General features: G+C 29.5%; 2 protein-coding genes across 6 annotated transcripts in view; both read right to left on the bottom strand.

Annotated features, from left to right (window-relative positions):
- Positions 1-3277, bottom strand: part of pak6b (p21 protein (Cdc42/Rac)-activated kinase 6b) — a 47271-nt gene extending 43994 nt beyond the window's left edge. For both annotated transcript variants that reach the window (XM_051137999.1, XM_051138000.1), the window contains exon 1: positions 3223-3277. The gene's annotated coding sequence lies outside the window, so the exon portion shown is untranslated. The remainder of the gene's footprint in view (positions 1-3222) is intronic.
- A 2709-nt stretch (positions 3278-5986) lies between these two features.
- bub1ba (BUB1 mitotic checkpoint serine/threonine kinase Ba) lies at positions 5987-22158 on the bottom strand. 4 transcript variants are annotated; one of them, XM_051138003.1, is made up of 17 exons: positions 21631-22158; positions 19295-19372; positions 18903-19066; positions 15820-15923; positions 15497-15618; positions 15365-15402; positions 15151-15232; positions 12909-12996; positions 12570-12814; positions 11928-12058; positions 9745-9882; positions 9572-9660; positions 8278-8436; positions 8052-8188; positions 7838-7973; positions 6408-6523; positions 5987-6239 (listed from the first exon to the last, which is right to left on the bottom strand). In XM_051138003.1, exons 2-17 carry the CDS (start codon positions 19357-19359, stop codon positions 6125-6127), a joined length of 1929 nt encoding a protein of 642 aa, XP_050993960.1. In that variant the 5' UTR covers positions 19360-19372; positions 21631-22158; the 3' UTR covers positions 5987-6124. The 4 variants fall into 4 exon arrangements, with proteins under 4 accessions (XP_050993960.1, XP_050993958.1, XP_050993962.1 ...); XM_051138001.1 differs by having other exon boundaries at positions 21661-22155; XM_051138005.1 differs by having other exon boundaries at positions 12570-12811; positions 21661-22155.
- Positions 22159-22418: the final 260 nt, after the last annotated feature.

Raw genomic sequence — 22418 nt, 5'->3', positions numbered from 1 at the left:
AACTTCCGAAATGTAGTTTAAATGCAGCTTCAAAGGCTCTAAACGATCCCAGATGAGGAAGAAGAGTCTTATCTAGCGAAATGATTGGTCATTTTTTTTTTTCGAAAAATAAAAATTTGTACACTTTTTAAGCACAAACCCTTGTGTAGCACAGGCTGTGGGATGCACGTCCACGACGCTATATACTATTGAATCATGACGAAAGGTCACGCGGAACTACAGACCCAGTGTTTACAAAGAAAGTGCAAGTAAGTCAAACGCTGTTGGTACGTGTCAGACGATAGGAAAAAATAAGATGAAAATAAGAGTTTTTTTAGCTGGAGTACACAGACGATGAACTTCGACGTGATTCGTAGTAGTGATGGGAAGTTCGGATAATTTTACCAACTCGGACCTTTGAGTCTCGTTCAGCAAAATGAACGAATCTTTTTGAGGGTCATTTTGTTAATTTTAGCAAAATCAGCATCACGTGACGCCCCATAAGATGGACGAACGACTCGAAAAAAACTGAAGACTCGAAACAGGTGAACTAATTCCAGTACAGAACCTAATAGGATGTTGCGCATGCGCGACTGAACGAATCACTCCCCGAGATGACTCGTTCTTCGAGAGTCACTTTAAAGATTCATTCAAAATGAACGAATCGTTCAAGAACGACCCGTGTACGCGCATCTCAGAACCTGTGCTACGCAAGCTTTTGTGCTTAAAAAGTATACAAATTTTTATTTTATTTTTCGAAAGAAAATGACCAATCGTTTCGCTAGATAAGACCCTCTTCCTCATCTGGGATCGTTTAGAGCCTTTGAAGCTGCATTTAAACGACATTTCGGAAGTTCAAAATCGGGGGCACAATTGAAGTCCATTATATGGAGAAAAATCCTGAAATGTTTTCCTCAAAAAACAATTTCTTTACGACTGAAGATAGAAAGACATGAACATCTTGGATGACAAGGGGGTGAGTACATTATTTGTAAATTGTTGAAGTGGACTTCTCCTTTAACGTGGCTTGACACTTAACAGTGTTTTTAAAAGACACACATTATTAATAAAGCATACAATGTACAGACAAGCAGATGAGCCCCTATTACAAATGTAACGTTTAATTACGCGTTAAGTGTTTTCCCCTAGAAAACTGTAAAGAAAACGCTTAACATGGCTTGTGTTAAAACAGTGTTTTTAAAAGACTAAACTCAGTAAACACATTATTAATAAACCATACTATATACAGACAAGCAGAGGAGCCCAGAATATGAATTTTACGTGTGAAGCATTTTTTACCCCATAGAAACCCAAGAAAATGCTTAAAATGGCTTAACACGTTAAGTGTTTTTAAAAGACTAAACTGAGTAAAGACATTATTAATAAAGCATACTATATACAGACAAGCTAATGAGACAGTAACACGAATGCAATGTTTAATTCCACATTAAGTGTTTTCCCATAGAAAACCATTGTTAAAGAAAATGCTTAAAATGGCTTAATGATTTAAAACAGTTTTTAAAAGACTAAACTCATTATCAATAAATGAACCATACTATATACAGACGAGCAGAGGAGCCCAGAATATGAATGTTTTACGTGTGAAGCATTTTTCCCCCATAGAAAACCAAGAAAATAGCTTAATACCTTAAAAGTGTTTTTAAAAGACTAAACTCAGTAAACACATTATTAATAAACCATACTATATACAGACAAGCCAATGACACAGAAATACGAATGCAAAGTTTAATTACACATTAAGTGTTTTCCCATAGAAAAAAAATGCTATAAAGAAAACGCTTAACATGGATTAATGTTAAGTGTTTTTAAGAGACCAAACTCAGTAAACACATTATTAATAAATGAACCATACTATATACAGACAAGCAGAGGAGCCCAGAATATGAATGTTTTACGTGTGAAGCATTTTTTTCCCCATAGAAAACCAAGAAAATGCTTAAAATAGCTTAATACGTTAAAAGTGTTTTTAAAAGACTAAACTCAGTAAACACGTTATTAATAAAGCATTCTATATACAGACAAGCTAATGAGACAGTAACACGAATGCAACGTTTAATTACGCATTAAGCGTTTTCCCATAGAAAAACATTGTTAAAGAAAATGCTTAAAATGGCTTAATGAGTTAAAACAGTGTTTTTTAAAGACGAAACTCAGCAAACACGTTATTAATAAACCATACTATATACAGACAAGCAGAGGAGCCCAGAATATGAATGTTTTACGTGTGAAGCATTTTTCCCCCATAGAAAACCAAGAAAATGCTTAAAATGGCTTAATACATTAAAAGTGTTTTTAAAAGACTAAACTGAGTAAAGACATTATTAATAAAGCATTCTATATACAGACAAGCTGATGAGACAGTAACACGAATGCAACGTTTAATTCCACATTAAGTGTTTTCCCATAGAAAACCATTGTTAAAGAAAATGCTTAAAATGGCTTAATGATTTAAAACAGTTTTTAAAAGACTAAACTCATTATTAATAAAGCATGCTATGTACAGACAAGCAGATGAGCACAGAATATGAATGCAGTTTTAATGCATATACATTGGTGCTTTCCTTATAATGGTTTCAATCTGAAAAAAACACTTAATGCGTAATTTTAACACATTAAGCCACGTTAAGCGTTTTACTTTTTTCTATGGAAGGAAAACGCTTAACGCGTAATTAAACGCCTTGCGTTCTTACATCTTGTCTGTACATCATATGCTTTATTAATAATGTGTTTACTGAGTTTGGTCTTTTAAAAACATTGTTTTAATGCATTAAGTTTTCTAGAATGTCCCACCATATTTCATATGAAAGTGAGGCTGTGAGGGACTTAAGTACAGTGAAGTTCAACGGACTGTACTGTAGTGATTGTTCAGCTGACGAAACATCATTCCGAAACTCAATAAAAGTTTTTAAAGCTGTGAGTCATGAAAATCACACAAGGACATTTATACAGTACATAAAGTCAACTCAACATGACGCCTAACCTGACTAAAGTCCATTCTCATAGAATTAGAACGGTTAGAAAAACTGCATTCATGAGCACCTTAAACTATTCTACTGCCCAAAAACAATTATTTTCAAAGCATAGGCATGAAATTGACTGCGCTGTAAGGAAGTGATCAATCACATGGCATTTCTGGCTCAGATGATTGGCTTAAAAACTACTAAAGTACACATACTGCAGAAATAGTACTATATTCTTAACACAATCACACAAGCCACTTACCCAACAGGTGTGTTGCTCTGGTCAACAAGGAATAACTTCTTTGTCACAGTCTTACCTGTACTGGAGACAAGTCATTTAACTAGCAAAAGAGCTGTGAACTCCTCCCTGTGGAGGTCAAACATTAACACACATGCAGTATACAGCACATGAGAACCATGTGAGTCCACACATCTGGAGCTTCATCACCACTTCATCATAGCTGACACATTCTGCTTTTGACTGTGTTTTTAAGATTAAGGCTGATGAGATCACGCAATATTTTACTGAAAATGCACTTAAAAAAAATAACACTCAAGCATTTATTAATCTGAACAAACTCCAACATGCATTATTGAAATCAAAAGTTGAATGTGAATATTATTTGATAGACCTAACAATGAAGTTATTTAGTTTAACTAACGTTAACAGTTAACAGAAGTCGTTCATTGCTATTTATAGTTTTAACTGATGTTAACTAACAAGCTTAGTGTAAAGTGTTATCAAAAAAGCAATCATGAAAACATAAAATGAGTTTGACTAAATAATTACTGCTGTAAAGGTGATTCATGCAGCTAATTGTCAAATAGCAGAATGTGTGTCAACTATTATGTAATTCTGATCATTAGGACTTTGATTTTCAGGTTTTCAAAGCAGCTGAATCAAATAACGGTGATTCAAAGAGGTCAAATAATTGTAATAATATAAATACATTTCTCAAAATAATTTATTTTTTATATTATATTTTTATTCAATTTTTTTAATATTTGGATCAATGATAAAACATTGCACTATAGCTTGGTATAAGATGAATATTATTTTACACACATTACATTTTATTATTATTTTTTTTTACCTGCATACATGTGTTAAACTTGCAAAAAACAACACATTACATGCCCAAGTATCACCTGAATTTTTTTAAAATAATAATAATAATAATAATGATAATAAATAAATTAATAATAAAAGATACATTTATAATATATCCATTATTGTTGTTTTTATTATTTTTAAAAGCATTAAAAACATTTTACTTTTTTCACCTACATATGTTAAACTTACACACCCAAATATCACCTGAAATGTTAAAATAATAATAATAATAATAAAAACAATAATATTAATAATAAAAGCTACATTTATAATATATATATTATTGCGGTTTTTATTATTTGTAAAAGTATTAAAAAAATTTTTTCATCTGTATACGTGTTAAACGCACAAAAAACATCAACTGAAATGTTTAAATAATAATAATAATAATAATAATAATAAAAACATTAATATTAATAAAAGATACATTTGTAATATATCTAGTATTATTGTTTTTATTATTTTTAAAAGTATAAAAAAAAAATAAAAAAATTCCCACCTGCACCTTTCACTACAGCTTGGTATAACAAATTTTATTTTATTTTTCTAATAAAATTTTAGTTACACTTGTGGTGTTCTGGGTCGAAAATGACCCGACTACAAAAAATTGCTTGCAAGATACAAATCTTGAATTGTAAAGGTGATTCATGCAGCTAATTGTCAAATAGCAGAATGTGTGTCAACTATTATGTAATTCTGATCATTAGGACTTTGATTTTCAGGTTTTCAAAGCAGCTGAATCAAATAACGGTGATTCAAAGAGGTCAAATAATTGTAATAATATAAATACATTTTTCAAAATAATTTATTTTTTATATTATATTTTTATTCCATTTTTTAAATATTTGGATCAATGATAAAACATTGCACTATAGCTTGGTATAAGATGAATATTATTTTACACACATTACATTTTATTTATTTTCTTTTTTACCTGCATACATGTGTTAAACTTGCAAAAAACAACACATTACATGCCCAAGTATCACCTGAATTTTTTAAAAATAATAATAATAATAATAATAATAATAATAATGATAATAAATAAATTAATAATAAAAGATACATTTATAATATATCCATTATTGTTGTTTTTATTATTTTTAAAAGCATTAAAAACATTTTATTTTTTTCACCTACATATGTTAAACTTACACCCAAATATCACCTGAAATGTTAAAATAATAATAATAATAATAATAATATAAACAATAATATTAATAATAAAAGCTACATATATAATATATATATTATTGCGGTTTTTATTATTTGTAAAAGTATTCAAAAAATTTTTTTCATCTGTATACGTGTTAAACGCACAAAAAACATCAACTGAAATGTTTAAATAATAATAATAATAATAATAATAATAACAATAATAATAATAATAATAATAACAATAATAATAACAATAATAATAATAAAAACATTAATATTAATAAAAGATACATTTGTAATATATCTAGTATTATTGTTTTTATTATTTTTTAAAAGTAAAAAAAAAAAAAAAAAAAAAAATTCCCACCTGCACCTTTCACTACAGCTTGGTATAACAAATTTTATTTTATTTTTTTAATAAAATTTTAGTTACACTTGTGGTGTTCTGGGTCGAAAATGACCCGACTACAAAAAAATTGCTAGCAAGATACAAATCTTGAATTGAAATACTACTAATTATTACTACAAAAAATAAATAAATTCTACTAAACTAATTAAAAACTAACACTTTAAAAAGTGTTAAATATTTTAATTATGCATTATACAGCATTTTCATAAAATGTCACTCACTCTTTATTCATTACAAACCACAACTTCAAAATTCTGTTCTCAGTGACTGTAACTTTCAGATGTGCTCAACTGCAGAGATTAAATTGATATTTCCTTAATTACCATTATTAATTCCAAAAACAGCCAAGACTGTGTTGTTAAAATAGTTTATTTATGCGTATAAAGAGCAATATATAACATTAATTTCAAAGTCAGCATTTCACATGCGGTGCTGCCGTTTAAAACGTGCCATTATTTTACAACAAACTAATGTAGCTCGACTTCATAAGCTGTTCCTCACGTTACTGATGAGGTCGGACAAAATGAGCTCTGAAGACTTTTGATCTGGATTCAAAATCATGTGGAAAAAGTCTTTCCATAAAGACTCGACAGGAACGCTGAAAGAAACAAGAGCAGCTCGTCTCACATCCGTCTGATAAAACATTTCACCCTTCATTTTTTTTTTTTATATATAGGATTATTTTGATGTCAAATCCAACACATTTTTCCCCAAAATCCACATTATTATTACATAACTGATATATGATAAGAGACGCTGTTGATACCTGTGCTGAGATCCAGATCCTTCATCCAAACTCCAGACCGAGTTTTCCTGCGTCACTTTCATAGGACGATTGAACAGCAGCATGTGAACGATTTCTGCAACGCTGATCAGATCAACCTGACGCAAACACAGAAATTATTGCTTTTCAGAGATTAAAATGGTATAAAACTATACAAATAAAAATAAATATATAAAAATGAAATATATAATTTTTATTGACTTCATATATACTACTTTACATATTTACTATAAATATAATTTCTTACAAAAATAAAATAAATCAGTATAAATAAAAAAAAATTAATAAAAAGAAATAAAAACATAAAAAGTTAAATACAAAATAAATTATATAAAACAAAATAGAAATAATACATTAAATAATACAAACTAATTTAGTAAAAATACAAAATAAATAAAAATACATTAATATAAATAAAAAAAGAAATAAAAATGAGAAATAAAAATTAGTTAAATAAATTAAAATGAAATAGAAATAATATATAAAAATGATATAAATCATTTATTACAAAAATAAAAATAAATCAGTATAAGTGAATAAAAAATTAAAATATGAAATAACATAAAAAGTTAAATAAAACAAAATAAAAAACAAAATAGAAATATAAAATAATGTAATGAATAATAAATATATAAAAAATACAAATACATTAATATAAATAAAATAGTGAAAATAAAAATAAGAAATAAAGTTAAATAAATACAAAATGAATAAAAATGAAGTAGAAATAATATATAAAAGTGATATAAATAATCTATTTAAAAAACAAAATAAATGAATACATCAATATAAATAAAATAAAAAATAAAAACAAAAAGAAAGTTAAATAAATGCAAAATAATTAAATGTATAAAAATGAAATAGAAATAATATAAATGATACATTAAAAAAAAAAATACAAAAAAACTACATCAATATAAATAAAATGAAAATAAAAATAAATAAAAACAAAAATAAATACAAAATAAATATATAAAAATAACAAATGCATCTTTTAAAAAAATACAATAAATAAAATACATCAATATAAATGTAATAAATACAAATAAGTAAAAAATAAAATGTTAAATAAAATGAATATATAAAAATGAAATAGAAATAATATAAAAATGATATCATTTATTAAAAATACAAAAATAATAATGCATCAACAAAATATACTGAAAGGAAATACAAATAAGAAATAAAAAACATAAGTTAAATACAAAAATATTTAAAAATTAAATATAAAAAATATATATAAATATTACATAATTTATTTTAAAATGTATTTAAAAATACTTCAAAATATGAAAAAAGAAAAAAAAAAAAAGTTAAAGAAATACTAAATAAATAAATAAATAAATAAATAAAAATAAATAAAGTAAATAAGTAAATAAGTAAATAAGGGAAGGAAATACTGTTGAATGTACCTGATAAGGTGAGGCAGAAGGCGACAGAAGACCCTGCTGTATGTATTTCTGTGCCGAAGGAAAAGCCTGTGCTGTTGTGACGTCAGTCTGGAGCTGCAGATCCACCGAGTTTGAGAAATCTAGTGCTGCGATGCCGCTGCAGACACAAATACAGGAAGATCAGGTTAAAAACAAGCATCAAACGTCATCCACTGCATGTGTTTTATTTACAGACCTGTTGTAAAAATACAGGGATTCCGGCTTCAGGCCTCCATGAACCACCTGACAGGAATGAAACTCTTTCACCAACTCCAGCAACAGAATGACTAACAGAAAAGCATCCTTTCCAGCAATGGGCTCAGCGAGGAGATCCTACATGTGGGAAGATGAAAACAGAGGAGTTTTGATGACTGATGACGCATGAACGAGGAGGATCAGGAGGGAACAGAACGAGCCCAAACCTGAACCGTGTCTCCATGAGGAAGCCTCCAGAACGTCATGCAGCCGTTCTCATAAACACGACAGCACATCTGGACGTCACAGTCCGCTTCATCACGAGACCGCCGGGACATGAGCCGTGAGCAGATGAAGAAATCCCACGGCACTGCAGACGAGTCCATCTGTCACAGGAAATACATACAAGCATAAACAGTAAATCACAAAAATATGAAAAAAAAAAAAAAATTATATTAAAAAAAAAGAAAAAAGAAAAAAGAAAAAAGAAAAATTATATTAAATTACAAAAATATGAAATTTTTTTTTTACAAAAATATGAAAAAAGAATTATATTAAAATCACAAAATTTTGAAAAAAAAAATAAAAGTTTATATATATATATATATATATATATAAATAAATAAATAAAGAGTAAATAAGAAATAAAGAATATATATAAATAAAGCATAAATATAAGAGTAAAATACATATAAATCATAAATCACAGACAAACAGTAAATGTATTTAATAAAATAAGTCAATTTAGTAAATCATAAATGAGTAAAAAAAATTACAAAAATATATAAATACATTAAAAATATAGAGTAAATAAATCAATATTTACAAGAGTAAATCGTAAACAACACTTATTGTTAACTGAAACTGAATCTTTTTATTTTTATTTATTTAATTTATTTATAATTTTTTTTATTTTATTAAATATATATATATATATATATATATATATATATAAATTTTTAACGTGTTAATGTTAACTTGTTAAAAACAACCACTTCATGAAGTTTGTACTATTTTCTGATTATTATGATAAAGTAATGTATTTTTGCTCAATAAATGTACTGTCATTAAAACATGTTCATATAAAAATATAGTTTCAAATACAGAAACAAAATAATTTTAAAAAGTAAACTATTGAGGGAAATCCTCATTTCAAATTTTAATATAGATCTATAGTAGTTATAACAAACAATATTTTATTATATGATACGATTAATAGCATATTTTTAAATATGATGGTTTCATTATAACATGGTGATTGTCTCTAAGACTGAAAAAAACAACATAATATATTATATTAACTTTTTTAAATTTATTTTATCTAATAATTTAATTTATCTAAAATAACACTTGTAAATATATCAAACTAAATAAATAAGTAAGTAAGTCTCAATTTATTTTCAGCAGTTTTGTGTCTTAAATTGCATTATTAAATGATTCTTCATTTATTACACTACCAGTCAAATGTTTGAAACTGTGACTGTTTCTAGAGCCCTAAACCTGATAGTTCACGTGTGTCACCTTCAGAAAAACAGCAGCGGAGCCGGACGAGTACAGAGAGAAATCCTTCAGTGTCTCCATCGTACGGCAATAAAGCAACAGCTCTCCATCTGGAATTGTGAGGAATAAACTATTAAACATTACTTTGACAAGGCGCTGTAAAAACATGACTGTGGAGGAGCGTTTCTGGATACCGAGATCCAGGTCATCGTTCCCGCAGGTGTCCGGCAGACGGCCGCTTTTCCGCTGGAAGTTGGAGAACGATGTCACGTCTGCTTGATTAAACAGCCTGGATCTGACGTCCAAACCGCAGACGTCCATCGATTCAGTGACTGCGGTCACAAACACACACACGTTAACAAACAAACACCACATCTGATATATTTTAGACAATTTAATAGATATGTTTTACAGACAAAGTAATATTGATATAATGTAATTCTATTAAATAATAAGCTCTTATTTGAGAATAATCAATGTGCAAAATTAATTAAAATAAAATTAATTAAAAATAATCTGAATTATGACAACAATTAAGACATTACAGGTAAACAGGGTTTAAAAAAAAAAAAAAAAAACACATGCATATTTCATTTGACATTATCTAATTAAACATGCATGAACTTGCATAGATTTCCAAAAGAGAAATGTTAACTTTGAATAAAAGGAAGTGAAAAAGAGTAAAAATAAATGAGAAAGTAAGTCAAATTATAAAAGTATATAATGAAATAAACAAATAAATAAGGAATAATGAATGAATAAATAAGAAATGCAAGAAAATACACAGCATAAATACAGAAGAAAAAAAAAAAAAAAAATATATATATATATATATATACATATATATAATTGTTATTATATATGCATTTTCATTCTTCTGTATTTATGCTGTGTATTTTCTTGTATTTCTTATTTATTGTATTTTTATATATATATATATATATATATATATATATATATATATATATATATACACACACATATATATATATATATATATATATGAAAAAGAAGTCTTGCATAGATTTCCAGAAGAGAAATCCTAACCAAAAAAATCATTCATTCATTCATTCATATTTATTCAAAAAAATCATTCATTCATTCATTCATATATATTATATATATATATATATATATATATATATATATATATATATATATATATATATATATATATATATATATGTACACACACACGAATGAATGAATAGAAATACAACAAAATAGAAAATACATATAGCATAAATACAGAAGAGTGAAAAAAAAAAATTTACATAAAATTATATATATATATATATATATATATATATATATATATATATATGGAGAGAGAGAGAGAGAGAGAGAGAGTCTATGTTACCCTTTATGTCTGTTTTTAAAACTAAAACAGAAATAAAAATTTGTTACAGCTAAATAAAAATACAATGGTCCAATTAAATATGCACTAAATTGCATAAATTTCAAGAAAATAAATCTGAACACTGGATAAAGCCAGATTTTGTCATATTAGAGTTAAAGATTTTTATTTTGGAGATTTTGGATCTCTCCTTTTAGCACTTTATAAACAGACAATATTGTCAACAGACAGAAAACATTTTCAGTATGTTTTAGAAATTAGATTTTGTAGAGCTGCAAAACGATTAGTTGTGGTTAATCCATTTAAAATAAAACTGTTTACATACTGTATGTTTGTGTACTGTGTATATTTATTATGTATTTATAAATACAAACATGCGTATATTATAAAAAATATTTGTATGTACTATATGTATTTGTATGTAAACACTTGTATATACTTTATACAAGTATAAATATAAATATTTTACATATAAATCTAACATATTTTTCCTTAATATATACATGCGTATTTAAATATACACAATAAACATACAGTACACATAAAGTATGCAAACATAAACTTCTATTTTGAATCGATTAATCATGACCAGTCGTTTTGCAGCTCTAATATGTTGCATCAATCAGTGTAAATGATATGAACAAATCCTTCGGTAAAACCCTTCAGAATATAGACAGGAATAAAACTGTATGTGAGTGCTGCTGAAATGGAGAAACAAACTAATTAAATTACATGCAAAAAGGTGCAATAAAATAAGCACTTAAAAGTCTATTTTGCATGCTTTCGTTCCACTAGTCTGAAGGCATGTTTTATGAAAACCTAAATAGCACAAAATCTGATCAATGCATGAAAAAAACAACAACACTGCAACACAAATGTCTAAGACTGGCGCCATCTAGTGGCTAAAACACATCAAGACTTGAATGGGAGAAAAACAGCCATCAGATCTGCCTGAAAGAGACTGTATAAATTGAAGAGCGGCGACTGAATGAAGCGTAAACTGTGAGTTTTATTTCCCACCTTCCTCCAGCAGCGTTTCTGGTCTTTCCACGGCTCGGCTGATCTCAGGCTCATTTAAGTGCTTCATGGGGTCGTGGGTTAAGGTAGGGAAGGAAGTGCCGCCCCACTCCTGACTGATCTCTAGGATAGGACTATGAACATAAAACACAGACAAACACAACATGAGATATTGATTTATCAAATGTCCATAAATGGCAAATTTAGATAAAAGCATCTGCCAAATGCATGAAAGTAAAATGGTATTTCATTACATAACTTCATCCACTTCTGAAAATACAGTAACATTTCAATTTAAATAAAATTGATTAAAGGAAATATAATATTAACAATCCACTTTCCCAATCGATTACTTTAGGAAATTAGTGACATAACAGAAGATAAATGCAATATAATGAGTTAAATAACACAAAGAATGTGTTAATATGTGCCACAAAAATAAAAATAAATAAATAAAAATACACACGTAAATAATAAATTTAATTACATTTTAAAAAATGAAAAAACTAAAGAAATGAAAGCCTATTTTATGTTTCTGCATTAAAAAAAAAAAAAAAAAAAAAAAAAAAAAGTGTAATAAAATTACATTTTTATCCCAATTATAAACACTTTCAGACAGTAAATGAACAAGTCAAACTGAAGTACCTGAGTTTTTTCTCCTCAGCGGGTGTGTTAGAGTTGGTTGTTTTAGTGCATTCTGGGGCCGCTCGGCTCAGGTTCTCCGTCAGCCCCGATTCGGACACTTTCGGCCTCTCGACGCCTGCAAACGGAGTGGACGCGAGCTGAGCGGCGCGGGCGAATTCACACGTGTCGTCTGGACTCCGGCACAGAGTCTTATTCCAGTGGCCGTTGATGATGGCTTCCTCTGAGCGAGAGATTGACGCGTCCTGCTAACAAACAAACACACCACGATTACTGCCACTGACGAGAAAACTAGAAAACCCCAGACATTAATTAGAAATACTGAGCGAGCTCTGATCTCACTTTGTCTGTGACGAGCTCCGCTTTTGACTTCGGCCCTTTCAGACTCAAGGTGGGCAGCTTCAGAGATTTACGATTCACCGAAGATGATCTGAATGTGAAAAAAAGAAAAACACTCAGTATTAATGAAAGCAAGGACTGAGTGGAAGGGATTGAGAAAGAAAGAAAGAAAGAAACAGACAATGTAAGGACAAATGAATGTACAAAAGATAACAATAGATAACAAAAGATGGAAAGAGAAGAAACGAAAGAAAAAGAAAAGAGGAAAAAGAAAGAATGAAAGACAACATAAAAAAAAAAAAAAAAAAAAAAAAAAAAATTACCTAAACAGAAAGAAAGAAAGAAAAAAAAAAAAAGAGCAAAAGAGAACAAAAGAACAAGATAACGCGAGAAAAAGAAAGAAATAACAAAAGATAATGTAAGAAAGAAAAATTAAACAAAACAAGAAAAGAGGAAAATGAAAAAAAAGTTAAAAAAATAAAGAAAGAAAAAAGAATGAGCGAAAGAGAAAGAAAGAATGAGCGAAAGAGAAGAAAGAACAAAAGATAACGTAAGATAGAAATAAAGAACAGATAACAAAAAAAAGAAAGGTAACAAAAGAAAAAAATGAAAGAAAAAGAAAAAAGGAAATTTTTTTTTAAAAATGGCCAAGAATACCAATGAATAATTACCACTGAATGAGCAAAAGAGAACAAAAGGAAAGAGGAAAAATTAAAGAAAAAAAAGACCAGAGAATAAAAAAAAGAAATGAGCGAAAGAGAAAGAAAGAACAAAAAATATAACATAAGATAGAAAGAACAGATAACACAAGAAAAAAGAAAGTTAACAAAAGGTGGAAAGAAGGAAAGAAAGAAAGAAATGAAAAGAAAAAAAAAAAAAAAAAGAGCGAAAGCAGGAATGAATTTTTTTTTAATTACCAAGAGAAAGAAATGAAGAACAAAAGATAACGTAAGAAAAAAAGAAAGGACGAAAGATATGTATGAAAGAAAAATGAAAAAAAAAAAAAAAAAAAAAAAAAAAAGTATGAGAAAAGAAATGAAAGAAAAAAGAAAAAAAAAAAAAAAAAAAAAAAAAAAAAAAGAGAATGAAAGAACAAAAAACAAGAAAAGACAACTAAAGGAAAAAGAATAAAAGGAAAGGAAAAAAAAATAAATAAATAAAAATAAAAAAATCCAAGAAATAGAAACAAAAAGAAAGAAAGAATAAAGAATGAAATAGGAGAACAAAAGATAACATAAGAAAGAAAGAGAAAACGCAAGAATGATAAAGAAAGAAACAAAAAAGAAAAAGATAACAAAAAGAAGGAAAATAAATGAGAAAAAGAAAGAAAAAGAAAGACAAAGAAAAAAGAAAAAAAAGAATGTAAGAAAGTTAATGAAATAAAGAAAGAGTGAAAAAGAACGTAAGAACTATAGAATGCAAAAAAGAAAGAAAAAAGTAAGAGAGTAAAAGAAAAAAAATGAATGAACAAAAGATAACGCAGAAAAGAAAAAGATAGATGATAAAAAAGGAAAGAAAGAAATAGAAAAAAAGAAAGGAAAAAAGAAAGAACAAAAAAGGCAAAGAAAGAACAAAAAAGGAATAAAGAATGCACAAGAGAACGAACAAAAGGAAAGAAAGGAAAAAAAAGAACAAAACACAACAAGAAAAAAGACAAACAACAAAAGGAAAAACAATGAAAAATTACCAAAAGAGATAGAAATGAAAAGAATGAGCAAATGAGAACAAAAGAACAAAAGATTGAAAGATAACAAGAAAGACAGAAAAAAAAAAGAATGAAAGATATGTAAGAAAAAAAAAAAAAAAAAAAAAAAAAGTAAGAACACGGCTGAAAAATAAAAAAAAAAAAAAAAAAAAAAGAAAGAATAAAATAACAAAAGATAAGAAAAAGAGAATGAAAGGAAAGGGGGAAAAAATAATTACCAAAAGAGACAGAAATGAAGAAAAGAATGAATAAAGAATGAACAAAGGAGAATGAAAGAACAAAAGATAACGTAAGAAAGAAAAAAAGAACGATAACAAAAGGAGGAAAATAAATGAAAGAAAAACACAAAAAAATAAGTAAAACATGACCAAAAGAGAAAGAAAGAGACAGACTGAAAGAACTAATGAAAGCAAGAAAAAGAGAGAGAAAAAAAAAAAAAAAGAACAGAACAAATGAAAGAAAAGGAAAGACAATAACAGAAAAGAAAAACAAAACAAGAGAGCAAAACTCCTAAAAGAAAAGCATTCAAGTGTTTCTTACGTTTTATTGGTCAGTGTGTTCTCATCATAAACAGTGAAGGGTTTTGCCGTTTCTGTTTTCTGCAGTTTAGTGTCGCTTCCAGCTGAAACACACAATCTTTAATTCATCAAAGCACAAAACTACTCACTTCATGCAATATGAGTGGCTACACTCACATGACTTTTTATTAGTCAAATTCATGTAAAAATGCATATTAAACAAAGCTGAAACTCACTTTGATTCACGCCGTCCTCTCGCCTCACAGAGCTTCTACTAAACCACACAAGGAGGAAAAAAAAGTAAAAAGATAAGTGAAAAATTTCAGTGCAAACACTTGAAGATCAGCACTGCCTGTTAAAGAACTGACCTGCTAACCACGCGATTTTCCTCCTGCTCGCTGTAAACGCTGAACGGAGCTGACTTCACCACAGCAGATTCACACAAACCTCCAGATTTCTGGAAGGAAGAACTGGCTTCCTCATGACCAGACTAGACAAACGAATAAATCACGGTTAAAACAGGAGCCTGATGCCAACATTTGATACTAGGTGTCTAAAACATTATTTTAAATATCCAAAAATGCTTTAAAAGCAAAAAATGCAAGTTCTGTCATCATTTACTCACACTCATGTCTCTCTAAAGAAATCCATTCATCAAAACCTCAGACATGAAGTATAAGGTTTGACGTACCTGCTGTTTCTCTGCTGGGACGTTTCTCTGCTGAATGAGTCTCTGTTTCTGCTCAATCCGAAGCTGCAGGTCCTGCTTTAGTTTGTTCAGGTGTGAAGCTTTTTCTGTACATTGACAAAGTCATGAAAAATAATTAAATAGTTTTACAGTCTAATCCAAGATTAGTATAATGAATTAAGGGGAGACACTGCAGGCAAAAACACTTTTTATGCACCTTTTTTAGACTAGTGGAAAGAAAACATCCAAAAGACATTGTTAAGTGTTTCTTTTATAGAACTTTATCTATTTGTCAATAGATTTCAATTACAATACAAATTTGTAAAGGCTGTTTTCTCAAAACAAGTTTTTTTTTCTCCTACACTGAGCCATAAATCTCCACTTCAGCAGCACTTACACACACCACACGTACATTTTTATTCCCGTCTATATTCTAGAGGTTTTTACAGAGGGATCTGTTCATATATAATTTGCTTGATTATATACAACATTTTATTTCCCTCAAAATTGTGAAAAATATATTGTTTTTTATCTGTTCTAAGTATCTTCTGAATTATGGAGTGACAAAAATGAGATACCAGAAAAAAGCTAAACTGAAAAAAATATTAAAAAAGGAATTTTGAAACTGACTTCATCCAGTGTTTAGGGTTTTTTTTTTTTTTACTAGAAATACATGCAAATCAGCGCATATTTATATTTAAAGGGGTCATCGGATGCTAAGTTCACTTTTTCATGTTGTTTGAACATTAATGTGTGTTGGCAGTGTATGTACAAATCTACCCTATAATGATACAAATCCATGCAGTGGTTTTTAATTAATCTGTAAAAATAATATCCCCTTTTTCAAATCGAGCCGTTCTCAGATGCCTGTCGTTGTGCCGTCACACCCACAGAGGACACTCCCACAATAGTTGATTGACATGAGCGTCTTACCTCAGATCAGCTGTCACAGTCCAGTAACTTTCCATGTTTTGATGCCGGAGCAGGGATGTAAGTTAGACAAGAATATCTCTGATTGAGCGATTGAGGTGTTGTGTTACTGGATGTGATAATGAACATAGTGGTCGTCACTTACTTCCGACATCTGAGCCGCTGAAGATGCAGTGGATTACATTTGTTTGTGAAGGGAATGCGCCTCCCGATCTACATATATCCGTCTATGTTCGTGCGAATCATTCATGATCCAGCTTCACTTACAGCAGAAGTGAGTATAAGCGTTTTTTTATGAATCTTTGCGATCGCCTTTCCTAATAACGTGGTAGTTAGCAAGTTTAGCGGCTAAACGCGGCTAATGTAAACAAGATCGTCACTCCACAGAGAGAAGAGAGGGGCGGGGTGAGCAGAGCTCATTTGCTTTAAAGGAACAACCCCTTAAAATGAGATGATTTTTGCTGAGCTCATTTTGACAAGGTAAAAAGGGTGTTGTTTTACAAAACCATTGAGAATTTTTAATCAAAGTATATTAGAGACTTTTCATTAAGACCCTAAAGAATCATTTCAACTTGTGGAAAATGGGCATCCGATGACCCCTTTAAATAATGCCTCATTGGCATATTTAAACCTAACCTGTAATACAAAATATGTTTGCAGTTAACAATATAATCAATCAGTGGAGTAAGGCGATAACTATTAATTAATTTTTTTTACCCTCTTCACCTGCAGTGTCTCACCTTATAAAAACAACAAACAAAAAAAAAAAAGTTTCTTGAAAAAATAAATGAAATGTTTAGGATTTTTAATTTTATTTTCAATTTTAGATTTTTTTTATATTTTGTTTCAGCTAAAAAAACATTACTCATTTCAATTTAATTTAGTTTGATATACTAATATAACGAAGACTGAAATAAAAATGAATAAAAACTATATAAACATTTAAAAATATATTTCTAAAAGCAATAATTAATAAAAAAAGACAGAACCAAAAAAAAACAAAAAAAAAAAACTTTAAAATAAAAATGAAAAGTGAATGTGTCAAAGACGAAATAGGGTTTAAACAGAAAAACAAAGTGTAAAAAAAAAAAAAAAAAAAAAGTTTTTTTGTTTAATTAAATTACATTTTTATTTTTGTTTTTCTAAAAAAAATAAATAAATAAATAAAAAATAAATAAATATAATACATTTTTCTCTAATTTATAGAAGACACCCACTAAAATGTAATTCAGTGTAACTCTTCTTGTCAGGCATATTTACAACAAAAATCAATATATGACATATTAAAAGATTAATTACTTTCACCCCAAACACTAATTAGTTGTAACTCTACATTTTTACAGTTTGCCACCATCCTAGGTTTTGCCCATTTGTCAGTAAGAATTTTTACTCATTTAAAACACAGTGAAATTTAATATGCTCCATAATATTCTTTTATATATTTTAAAATGTACAAGTCAGAATAAGTTGTTTGAATTTTTACATAAATATTGTGTTACACTAAATGACAATGTAACATTATTTCAATCAAATTTTGACATTTGATTCTCCAAAAACGTATTTGAAACGTTAAAAGCAGACACTTTACTTACATTTAATGTGCTTTCTGTAGACATCACGACCCGATCACTTTTGTACATTTCTTTTGATGTGGACATCTTAATGTCCCCTCATAAATACATAAATCAACTAATAAAGGTTTAAAATAAATACAATTATAAGAAGTTAATAGATACCACAATAATAGTTGGCTGATCAAATACCCAATGTGTGTCTTTTTTACCCACTTAACCAAAAATAAGACCAAGAGAGTGTTATTTTAGTACAAGAGAGATACTAATATTTTTTTTAATGAATTTAAGAATTTTAAACTATTTTTTGATTTTATTCAAAGTTTTTTTTATTTGTTTTTGTTTTTCAAATATTTCTATTTTTTTTAGTATTTTTTCTTCCAGTTTTAGTTAAGTACATCAAGCTAAACTAAATGAAAATGAGAAATATAATTTTTTTTTTAAATATTTAAATAAATATTAAACATTTTTTGTATGGTTTTTACTTCAGTCAACTATAATAACCTTCAACCAAGATTGTGGGTTTAGTCTATGACCAAACAGACCCAAATCCATGCCATGTTAAAAATGCTCTATAAAACATACCGCTCATAGCTTTATAGTAGCGCTGCGCTCTGAGCTCTTCCAAACTGAACTCTTCGTCTCCCTGATACACCAGATCTTTACAGTACATGATCTGCACGTTACCGTCCTCCTGAGTCTGGCTCCTCTGGGACGGGGCCGCAGTCTCCAGCGTGACCCCTGGAGCGCTTAGGTGGGAAGACAAAACGATTACAAAACAGGTGAGAATGTAAATTAAATAGCCACAGTCTGCTTGGCCCATTAACATATTTATAATACACTTATTTTTTAACTTAAGTCATACCCTTATGTTTGGTTTAGACAACATTGAAATATACAAATGTACACCTAAGATGACTCTTTAAAATTAATTTACAATAAAATGTTATTCATGGTCTTTAGAAAGCATTTCTTACCTCCAAATGTGAGGCGACGGTTCATCCATCTTCAAGAATTTTGATTTTTCAATCCCTAAAGCCATCCTGAGATGTTACCTGTAATTTATTCCAAGGGTGTAGAATTACCTCACCTCAATATGCTTTGTATGGATTTGTATTGGATGTTCTTTGGAATGGAAAATGTTTGTTAACATCATACTTTTTTCGCTTATTTCAGTTAATGTCATAAAACTAGTGAACTAAGCCAGTAATAGTACTGGCAGTGTCGTATAAACATGACTGCAGACGCTAAAGCGGAAGAACAAACAGATTCAATCGAGTGAGTCATTTACGCAGGAACCACTCCGATTGATTCAAACTCGTGGCTTCGATCATTCAGTTCAAGCGATTCACTATCAAAAACAGCCAAAAGAGCCATTTATCTACCCCAAATCAGTTAAACCAATGCGTCGTAAAACTCCAATCACTCCAAAGCACTCCAATCAGACCGCGTATCGCGAATCATTTGATTCTAGTCAGACTTCAAATCGCGTATCGGGAATCATTTAGATCGGAACTTCAGGTCGCGTTTGCGAATCTTTTGATCGGAACTTTGAGTATCGCGAATCATTTGATTTGGTGCTGAACTTAGGGTTTGTGAACCGAGAATCATTTGGTTCAGGTCGCAAATCACTTGATTCAGGTCGGGACTTTGGAGCGCAGATCGTGATTCATTTGATTCGAATCGGAACTTCGGAGCGCGGATCGTGAATCATTTAATTAAAATGATTTGAATCAAATAATTCGTGATCCGCGCTTCGAAGTTCCGATTCAGATCGCGAATCATTAGATTCAAAGCTGAACTTCGAAGCACGGATCGCGAATCATTGGATTCATATCGGAACCTCGAAGCGCAGATTGTAAATCATTTGATTCAAATCCGAACTTTGGAGCGCGGATGGTGAATCATTTGGTTCAGATCGGAACTTTATTAGCACTGAAGGCGAATCATTTGATTCAAATCTGAAATTTGAAGCGGGGATCGTGAATCATTTGATTCAAATCGGAACCTCGAAGTGCGGATATTGCGAATCATTTGATTCAAATCCAAACTTTGGAGCGCGGATGGTAAATCATTTGGTTCAAATCGGAACTTTATTAGCACTGAAGGCGAATCGTTTGATTCAAATCTGAAATTCTTAGCGCGGATCGCGAATCATTTGATTCAAATCGGAACCTCGAAGCGCGGATCGTGAATCATTTGATTCAAATCGGAACTTTAGCACTGAACGCGAATCATTTGATTCAAATCTGAACTTTGAAGCGCGGATCGCGAATCAGTTGATTCAAATCGGAAACTCGAAGCTCGAAGCAGATCAGGGACTTTCAGAGAGGGTTGGCGAGTCTTTTTTCTGATTTCTTTTTATTAAACAAGAAAAAAAATTAATAAAGAATACACAAATACAAATCCCTTAAGAAAATTAACCGTGGTTTTACTCAAATAAAAGTGTAGTTTACTATGATACTTTTTTGTAGAACCTCAGTTTTACTACAAATACCATGGTTAGTGTAGCAAAACCATGGCTAATTTGTGGTTATCATGGTTTAACTGTAGTAATCATGTTTTTTTAGTAAAACCATGGTTAATTTAAGAGATGTGTTGCCAGGTAAACAAAAAAAGTAATAAACACATTGACACCTTTGTAGGAAAAACACAGGATGAAAACAGAGAAGCAGTTTTCACTGCTTTAGGATTAACAGAGCTTTGAATAGTTTCCACGTATTTATCTAAATCCACTTTGAATTAAAAAAAAAAAAAAAATTGTATATATGTGAAATTTAGCTAGAAGACACAAATTAATTAAGTTATATTTTCCTATATTCTCTTGAGTAGTCAAACAATCCAAAGAAAACATTCTGAACCATCTGATCAAAATGTCTCTGTGTGGCTACACTGCCAAAACAAGTGAATAAATCTTCCTCAGAAACAGCAACCCACTTCAGACTGACTTATGTTATAATTACGCCCATAACCTTTTTGTAAAATTTGAATGAACTCATTAATCTGTTGCTTGACCTCTTCATATTTAAGGAGATTATTGTTATGCTTTTCAAGGGCGTACAATTTAGCAGAGACGCTGTGACACGTCCCTACCAATTTCCAGCAACTACTCAGTTGTCCCTAGCAATAATTTTGTCTGCCGTTGTGTCTCAAACAATGCCTAAATCAAACCTACGTCCTTGATTTAATCAACATAACATGAACGTTTGTTTGGAAGGTTGTAGAGTAAATAATACTCTAACGTACAGTTAACGTTACAGCTGCTAGCGAATCATTTTCAAACCATCAAACATTATATTTTCAACTCACATACATGTATAAGTTGTTAAATCCACGACTATACCTCAGAAAGTCATAAAATATTCCTGTTCCGTCACAGTTCGCTCGAATAAGAGGTTATATCCGAAATGCTGTTAGCTGACAGCAGTGTTGTTGCTGTGCGGTTCTAGGTTTAATTTCAAATGTTACCACGTGACTATGACGTACGAACTGACGTTCCTAGGGACGTTGACGTCACACATGTATTTACATGCACATTTTTAGTATTTATATTGTCGTTGTGTATATAAAAGGTCTTCGATTTCAAATGAGACATAGTTAGGTCCGGACGGACTTGATAAAATATACATAACAATAGCCTAACAATTATTAATGCGAAAGCTCTGCATAGCCCTACATAAAATAACACGGTATGGCTTAAAAATTCCATTTCAGAAAATATTTATAACAAACGTGTTAAGAAAAAATAAGCATATGTAAAAGCATAAAGTCAACTCTTATATCTTTGTATTCTTTGTATGCAAGCCTTGTACATACTGCCTCCTGTTGGTTTATTATGAAATCAGAAGTTAAATCCATCTCATTAAATTACTGGTGTTGTTTATATCACGATTTTTATGATAAACGTATCTTTATTGCGCAATACGAGTAGGGTACAGAAGTAAAATGTATTGGACAATAAGGTCACCCTAGCTGCTATTATTATTATTAATTATTATTATTATTATTATTATTATTATTATTATTAATAATATATTAGAGAGCATTTATTTGATAGACAGATTTTGTATGACGTCATAAACATTTAAATATTTAAACATG

This window comes from Labeo rohita, chromosome 20 (genome assembly GCF_022985175.1).
Source record: "Labeo rohita strain BAU-BD-2019 chromosome 20, IGBB_LRoh.1.0, whole genome shotgun sequence".
NCBI lineage: Eukaryota > Metazoa > Chordata > Actinopteri > Cypriniformes > Cyprinidae > Labeo > Labeo rohita.
The sequence above is the reverse complement of the archived record's forward strand: the minus strand, read 5'-3'. Positions and strand labels throughout refer to the sequence as shown.

Excerpts from the sequence above, each read along its gene's own strand:
- bub1ba (XM_051138003.1), bottom strand. The coding sequence starts at position 19,359 with ATGGCTTTAGGGATTGAAAAATCAAAATTCTTGAAGATGGATGAACCG. Across the intron at positions 12,815-12,908 it reads CGGAGCTCGTCACAGACAAA|CAGGACGCGTCAATCTCTCG; the intron begins GTGAGATCAGAG and ends TTTGTTTGTTAG. Across the intron at positions 6,524-7,837 it reads CTTCTGCCTCACCTTATCAG|GTTGATCTGATCAGCGTTGC; the intron begins GTACATTCAACA and ends TGTTTGCGTCAG.